This window comes from Loa loa (assembly GCF_000183805.2).
Source record: "Loa loa unplaced genomic scaffold supercont3.702, whole genome shotgun sequence".
NCBI classification, from domain to species: domain Eukaryota; kingdom Metazoa; phylum Nematoda; class Chromadorea; order Rhabditida; family Onchocercidae; genus Loa; species Loa loa.
Window position 1 is genome coordinate 1 of NW_018108882.1, and position 8,945 is coordinate 8,945.

The 8,945-nt window shown below is 23.2% G+C and overlaps 2 protein-coding genes across 2 annotated transcripts; both read right to left on the reverse strand.

Annotated features, from left to right (window-relative positions):
* Positions 1-1,316: 1,316 nt before the first annotated feature.
* On the reverse strand, positions 1,317-1,499 carry LOAG_18934 (hypothetical protein; the record flags this gene model as incomplete). The annotated part of the gene is made up of 1 exon (XM_020451595.1): positions 1,317-1,499. The coding sequence occupies one exon, from the start codon at positions 1,497-1,499 to the stop codon at positions 1,317-1,319; it is 183 nt and encodes a 60-aa protein (XP_020304608.1).
* Positions 1,500-7,087: 5,588 nt separating this feature from the next.
* Positions 7,088-7,237, reverse strand: LOAG_10151 (hypothetical protein; the record flags this gene model as incomplete). The annotated part of the gene is made up of 1 exon (XM_003145678.2): positions 7,088-7,237. A coding segment is annotated over one exon (150 nt), but the record flags the coding sequence as incomplete, so codon positions are not given.
* Positions 7,238-8,945: the final 1,708 nt, after the last annotated feature.

The following is an 8,945-nucleotide window of genomic DNA, read 5'->3' on the forward strand; positions in this document are numbered from 1 at the left end:
TTTTAATTGCTAGGAAAAGTTAATACTTGAACATTAACAGAATTTAAATAAATATAATTCATCATTAATTAATCTTTCCTTCTTCACTTTTTTGTTTTTTCCTTTGCATAATTGTTCACCAGATTAGAAGTAATACGAAAAGATAAAAATTATTTTCAATTTTTACTTACAGTGGCAAATTTCACTGTTGCGAAAGATTTAATTAGATGAATAGATATTATTATTATTATTATTATTATTATTATTATTATTATTATTATTATTATTATTACTGTTATTATTGTTATTGTTATTATTATTATTATTACCACATTGTTATATGTCATCATCTTTTTAACAGCTTTGTCATCAATTGTTAACATTTGCAAATTTCCTCACTCAAAATTTTTTGTGAAAGAAACTTTAGTTAAAATTTCTTCGTTTTTTAATTTTCATTATCCGTCTTATTCGAACATTAGTAATCAAAAATTATTACGATAATATAATTAATTGAATAATTAAATTGTCAGTAATTCAAATTAAGACTAACAATATATGTCATTACAGGTAAACAAAGCACTTTGTGGACAACAATTGTGAATTATGCACGAACACTTTTATTGTTCATTTATTTTTGCATATTTACCATTGCATTTATCATCCAACTTATTTGAAAAGATAAGTGAAGTGATAAAATTAGTACGATAGAGGAAAGTAAAATATGTCTTAAGTTTATCATCGTTTGGGATATTTCATTTTATCGATAATTACAATTTTAATTTATTCCTTTTCTTTTCTCTTCCTCTTTACTCTCATTCTCCTCTTTTTCTTACCTCTTTTTTTTGGAAAAGAGAAAGAGAGAGTGGGAGAGAGAGAAAAAAAAAGGAAAAAACACAAACAATAATCATTTTTCAGTGTATGAAAATTTTTTATGAATATTTTGATTTGTTCTTTGACCTTGACAAATAAATAAAAATTCACAAAAATTTGTCTTCAATAATGCATATTCAATTATTTAAAATTCAATAAAAAATTACATTAAAATGTTCTAACATAGCGAATTTCTTCATTGCATAATTAAATTATCTAATTTTCTTATCATGCAAAATTTTGGTCATTTTATGATTTTGACAAAAAAAGAAAAAGGTACAAAAAAGAGGAGGAAATTAGATAATTTATGGATAATTGGTGATGAATAATCATGGTGTTGGAGTAAATTCAAATTTTTCATTATTTTTAAGGTTTCCCAACAATAATTATTGAAAAAAAAAATTCATCAGTAAAGCTGTACGTCTTTGTCGTTATCATCATCATCATCATCATCATCATCATCACCATCAATCATCATCATCATCATCATCATCATCATCATCATCATCATCATCATCATCATCATCATCATCATCATCATCATCACCACCACCACCATCATCACCATCACCATCACCATCACCATCACCATCACCATCACCATCACCATCATCATCATTACCATTATCATCATTGTCATCAATATCCATTTGTCTAATTTTGCTCTTCTATTGTTTAAATTCTTTTTTCATCGCAAAAGTGATAAATATCCTTATTTCAGCAAATATACTTTTTTTTCTCCTCTGGCCTTTTTTCCCCTTTTTCCCGTCTTTCATTCTCTCATTTTCCTTCCCTCTCTGTGTTATCATTTCTTACTAATCCTTAAGAATATAATGATAAAGATTACCTGATAACCAATGTTATCAGTTTTATCTAAAATAATAAAAAAAAAATCAATAAATTAAAACTATTTATTAATTTTGTCAGAAAACTTTACCAAAAAAGGTTACCTGATTCAGTGTAAATAAACTACTGGTTTATGTGTGTTGTCAAATATGTCATAATTTTTATGATTTGTTAGAAAGAAAGATAGGTCAAATGAAATTTCCGGCAGCGAAAATTTTAGGTGCAAAATTGATATGTCATAGCACAATACGAATGAATTAAAAAAAAATCATTGCCTATGTACTTTGATCAATTGATTCAAAAAAAAAAACTTTTTTTTCTTCCTTCCGTTCATTTATTTTTCGTTGATTCTTTTCATTCGTTCAAATTTAAACTGTGACAGTTATCATAACAAATTCAACAAGTTTTACCAAGTTGGAAAATTGAAAAACAAAAAAAAATGCGCAAGAAAGATTAAACTTAATCAGAAAACTTTTTATTAAAAAAACAAAAACATTTAATATGAGATAATGCCTAATTCTCTTTTTGTTTTTTATTCTGTTTCCCCCATTTCTGCTTCCCTCTCTCTTCTCCTTCTCTCTCTCCCTCTCTTCCTAAAAGTATCATTTTACATTTAATTTTTTTGGAAATTTTCCATAATAAAAACCAATTTTTCATTTTATTTTTTATCAAAAAATAAAAAATAATGCAAAAACAAATTCGGTTGACAAAATTTTTTTTCATTATTCCATTGACTCATTCATCGAATTTTTCAAGAAATAACAGGATAATATTAATTAATTTTGCAAAATATTGCCAATTATCTACTGATTAATTTTGCTGGATACTCTGTAAAATATTTGCTGTAACTATCGAATTAAATGCTATTTCTAAAATAAAATTGATCCAGACCATAAATAGCTAATTAACATAATTAAGTCAGTGTTTATTGGGAATTGATATGTTATAAATGTTTATGACTCCAAACAACACTTTTATTTTAATATTTTTTTCTTTGGAATTAAAATTATACATAGCTTTGGTTAAAATGTTAGATGAATGAGAAAAGAATTAAGTGTTTAAAATAATTAACACTCACTTAATTAACACGCAAATACTGCTAGGAAAATATGTAATATGAAAAATATAGTCAAAAAATTTCACACTTTTAAGTCACAATGACTTAATACGGTACCGTAATTCGAATTTAATTATATAAAAATACGTCTTAAACATTTCATTAATCTTCTATCATTTTTATTTCCACAACACGAGGAAACATGATTTCTGCATAGTATATTAATCATTTACGAATTACTAACAAAATTTTGACAATGGCAATATGACGATTTAGCAAATTAACAATTAAACCAAAATTTTTGACAATCAATTATTTCATAATCAAAAATAATTAATTGCATTTGACTCTTCCTTTTTTTCTATGAATTTATACTTTGCTGTTGCTGTTGTTTAATGTTTGTACAAACATTTCAAAAGTCTTTTTTAAAAAAGAATAATTTCTTAAATTTACATCCAAACTTCCATGAAATTGAAGGAAAATAAAAGAAAAACTTTGCATAAAAGGAAATTTTTTTATTTTGGATAAATTCATCATTTTTCTTTCACTATTTTCATATTTTTACGAGAAAAATCGATAATCTTTTGTTTATATTTATTTTAACTTTTTTTTTCCTCTTATTAATATGCATAAATAGGCGATTATAAGAAAACATTTTGATACTTTCATAAACATAAATTGAGCAAGTACTTTTTATTATTTTAGAAAAATAAAAAAGGAACATTGGAAAGAAAAAGAGAAAAAAAATTTAAAAAAAAAAAAGAAAAAGGCAAAAAATATCATCATGCTGAATAAGCGATACGAAGGAAATGAAAAAAAAAATTTACATACCATTCTTAATTTAATGTAATCGAACCGATGACCTTCGTCTTTTTTTTTACCGTCAGAAGAAGAAAACTTTTGTTGACCTTTTTATTTTTTCACTCAAATATTGACACAATATTGATATATCGAACTTTTGGTAAATATATGCAAAAAAAATCAACTAAGTTAATTCATTAAATTACAGCAATAATAATTAAGTTATCAATATTTTTAATTAAGCGAATAAACAAAAAAAAAGGAGGAATGAAAAACATTTTACTCATTAAAGGCTAATTAAATTAGTGATCAAAATAAGATGTTTCCATGCAAGTCATAATGTTATATTAATTGCACAGAGTTCGTTCAATTAATTTATGGTAAATTAGTTTTACTTATTAATTCTTAACAGTATTATAATTACATTTCATTATAACAATTTTGTGCATTTTTTTCTTTGTTTGTTATATTTTACAATTAATGTAAATTTAGAAATTTGAAAGTTTTCTTAAAGAATAAAAACACATTTACAGAAATATTTAGCAATTTTACGCATTTCAAAAAATTGCTTTAATACAAATTTCTTCTTTCCTTTACTTTTTCCACTCCAACAAAAAAAATTTTTTCTTTACTAATTGATTTAGAAATCAAAAGTCATTATGAAATCAATTATAAATGAAATGAAATTTTTGCACGTAATTTTGATTTTATCAATTCTCCACTTTTTCAAATTGTATGAGAAATACTTCCTGGTTTCATTCTTTCACCAAATTTTGCTGCAAAACATGTGGTACTTCCGTTCATCTTTTTATTTCAATTATCTCAATTTTGTCAGAAGAAGTGGAAAAAGTTCACATATGCGTCTTTTTCCCTTGTCAAATTGTCGTTTGTTTTTTTAATCGAAATTTATTTTTCCAAATAATTTATTTCTATTTATTTAACTTGCAGATTTATTTTTCATCTTTTGGTGTAATTGCAAAATTGCGCATTTTCATTCCTTTTAATATACCACATGCTCGTTCAATTCATTTGTTAAATTTGTCAAATTTCAAAAATTTTCTCATGTTGCTTATTTGCTTACTTTTTTTAGGATATAATTTGAATAATATATTATTAGGTGATTGATTACGTCGTCATTTGATAATTCAGTTTTGGTTGGCATTACGAATTAAGACTATTTTCAATTTCCTTTTTTTTCTGAAATCAACTAAAGGGCAGTTAACGATTAATTTCTACCGTAATAATTGTTTTTAAATGTTAACACAGATATGTTAGATGACAAATTTACATTTAATATTTAATTTTAATCATAAAAAATTTTTAAATATGGTCAAGTTTTTTTCCATAAATCCTTAAGATTTCCCTTGTAAATTCTACTTTAAATAATAATTTCATCGTTCTTCGGAATATTTGTAATGATTCAATGTGATTACTAATTTTTCAAATAATCATATAAAACTTTCAACGTAACTAATGATTAGTTCAATTTGAACTGTCAGATTTGTTTTACATGTATCAAATGTCAAATTAAATTCAAAGTACATTAATTCAACAATTTCGAATTAACCACTTTCAGACATTCAAATTCCTTTATTAAAGCCTTTTCAAAGTTAACGATTAAAATATAAATTTATATTGAATTAAAAAGTTCTGCAAGTAAAATAACAACATAACAACACCTTACCAGTATCATTTTGATCAAAGGAGTGAATCATTTTTTTTGCTAATTACCAAAATCTCTTTGGTTACTGTCTAATTAAGACTGTGAAGAAATCGAAAATTTATTAAAAAAAAGGCTAAATAACATTTTGATGAATTGATACGCAATCATCAGTTTTAATTCAAATAAAAATTTGACAAATGTTTGACAGCAATATCAATAATTTCAGCTATTATGCAAGCAAAACATAATAACTCAAGCAGATAATAAGAAAAGCAAAGGAAAAAGATGCTTGATATACGTTTAATTAATTAAATTCCGTATTTTGAAGTAAGTGAATAAAACGATTAACATTATTGATACTTTCAGATTTGAAATTAATTGGAAGAAGTGATTAATTGTCAAATATCCCATCAAATTACATGAAAACCATCAAATTCATAATTTAATTTCATAATATTTATTAACTTGCTACTGTATTTAATACATTGATGTATAACAATCAACTGTGAACAGTTTAAACAATTTTATCTGATTGATTAGGATATTTTAGCATTTTATTGTTAAATTGATAAAGTTTGTCATTGGATGTAAAGTTTACTCAATCCTGAACTAAAAATTATTATACATAACGAAAAAAAAATGATGTGAAAGAAGATAACGTTTACAGCAAACAACACAAATTACAAAAATTTAATTTTAATTTATTAAATTTTTGTTTCTGACCTGGTAGTAGAACAAAAAGACAAAAGTAAATATAAATTTAATGAAATACCCTAAAAATATGTTAGTTGAAAAATTACTCGTGCCAAATAACTTCTGTAAAGAACGCGTAATGAACTTCATCTGACCTTATATCATTTTCCATTTTGGTAAATGATATTGAATTATTTAAATTTAAGGGATACTTTAAAAAATAAACTTTTTTCAAATTTTAGAGGATTTTCCGAATTAATCAATAACAATGAAAATGATGTACAGAAATAATACCTGAAATGTAAAAAGGACATGTGATGTAACATTTAAGCGAATGTACTGCTGTTTTAATTGTCTCTGTCAATCTCGTCATCAAATATCAGTTTGATAAAGCAGTTAATGAAATTTAAAAGAATTTCATATTCAAATGAACAAAAAATATTTTTGTAGTCAAAAGATAAATGACTTTGTATTGTTATCCTACAATAAAAAGAACGATTATCAATTGGAATTTAGAAATTATAATTTTAGGTTTACTCGAGAATTTCTGCACTTGCAGAAGGAAAAAAATAATAATAATAACAATGATAATAAGAATAATACTGATAATAATAATAATAGCAATAATAATAATAATAATAATAATAATAATAATAATAATAATAATAATAATAATAATAATAATAATAATAATAATAATAATAATAATAATAATAATAATAATAATAATAATAATAATAATAATAATAATAATAATAATAATAATAATAATAATAACAAATAAATAAATAATAAATGTCATTGAAGAATGGAAATGACAAATTCAATGTTTCAGCTTAAAATCCGTCGAACCAAGTGCAGCGATTGAATGGAAGCATTATATATTTATTCTTATTACAATTATGCTTATTATTATTATTTTTTTATCTTCAAAACTAAGCCAATGTTACATGTCCGGTTGTATCTAATTTGCATATAAGACATGTATACTTACCTGTACGTTGAAAGCATGAAAAAGGGAAAATTTATGCATAAAATTGTACATTTATTGATTAAAGCCAAATAATTTATTTTATAAATTATAAATTAATTTAAAAAGGAAAAAAAAAACAAGATGACATGACATATACATCATTTATAATTTCAATGGTAGACAAAATTGTCCGTTACAATATGTGTTAGTTTATTAATTTGAATAATCCTCGAGGAATTTTTGGACATATATTGCCACATTTCAAAAGTATACATAAACGAATCACATGTAATGTATCCAATGCTTCTTGTTCATCTTTTTTACCAGGTATATATCCAAGATCACTTGTTGCTGCCTAAATTATTTTGTCATAATTAAATTAATTCATTTGTTTGGGAGTAATTTTTTTTTTTATAAATCATTGACAAATCATTAAGACTTTATTTTTTTTTTAGTCAAAGAGATAAAATTTATATTTATAAAAATATATGAAAGTTTTTTTTTGATAACTATATATCACTGCTATCATTTATCATTAACTTATGCCAAAATTATTAACTGATAATATTTTATAAATGATAAAAACTAACATTTGCTATATTATACCAACATGATATTTTGCAACATTGACATGCAGTTTTCCCTTGATCTTCTCCAGAACATGCATTTGTTGTTGTATCAAATTTTAATTCTACAAATACAATTCATTTTTGGTAATTTTTAAAATTAAAATACATTTTTCTGCATTATTATTGCAATTAATTTGCATTTTTAGTTTTGATGCAAATCTATTTATTTGTTCCATAATTTCCAAAAGATAAAATATAGCTTTGAAATTTTCATTTGAATAAAATTAGCATTAATTCCAGTCTTTTAATTGTCACCAAATAAGTCATTTTCGATTATCCATTATGATATTAAAATAAAATATTCTTACCTGTTAATGCTAATGAGTTGATGATATTCTTACCTGTTAATGCTAATGAATTGGTGATTGCCAATAATATCAATAAGAAATATGTTTGCATTATTTTACTTCACTACCAAAACACTAATAAATTGAAAATTTTGAATTTTTCACAATAACCTTATTTTTGAATAAAAATTGAAATTAATCGTTACAAAACGATGATAACAAATTGTTATAATAAAATACTACTTCTGGTATAAATATACCAAGCAATTATATTAGGTAATCGAATGATAATTAGGAGTAAAATTGAAGTTCAAATCATAATTGTAACAAAATTTCTAATTACAATTAACGCTGAAAATCAAATTTAACAAGTTATTAATAAGTAAATTATCGGGAAAAAAAAAGTGTCATCTTAATTAAGAATTGGTTGACAAAGGTGTAAATGTTAGGAAATGAAGTAATAAACTGAAGTAAAAATAAAACAAGCAATAAAAATTCCTAACATCAATGAATTATTTTTATTAGCTGCTTTTTTGTTGCGATGGATTAGTTATTAAGAGAGAATTGATTAATTAAGAGAGGATTGGTTCATTTTAGAGTTCGAAAAAGTTTTTAAGCTATTTCATAATTATTAATAGGTTTATTGATAAAAAGATTTATATTTATTAAATTGAAATGGGACAAATAATTCGATGATATGATATATGAATGAATTTTTTAATTTTATTTATTCATACTTTCAAATAACTTTTATATTCATATTTCTAGGAATATATTTAGAAAGTATGTGTGAAATTGAAAGAGCAAAATTATCGATCAATTTTTTAATTTTTAAATCCAAATCTTAATTTTAGGTAGAAAAATAGTTTTCAAAGTAAAATTTAACCATAAAACTGGTTAAAAGGAAATTTAGAATTGATGATGATAATAAAAGTAGCAATGTGATAGCTTGTTTAATTGATTATTATTTTAGCGTTCACAAAAATATCGTATAAAGCGATAAATTTCAAGTTATATCCATTCTCTGATGATAATCTTAAAAATATATCATTTGATATGAAATTATCATAATCTTAAAAAGATATCATTTGATATGAAATTATCATAATCTTAAAAAGATATCATTTGATAATGAAATTATCATAAT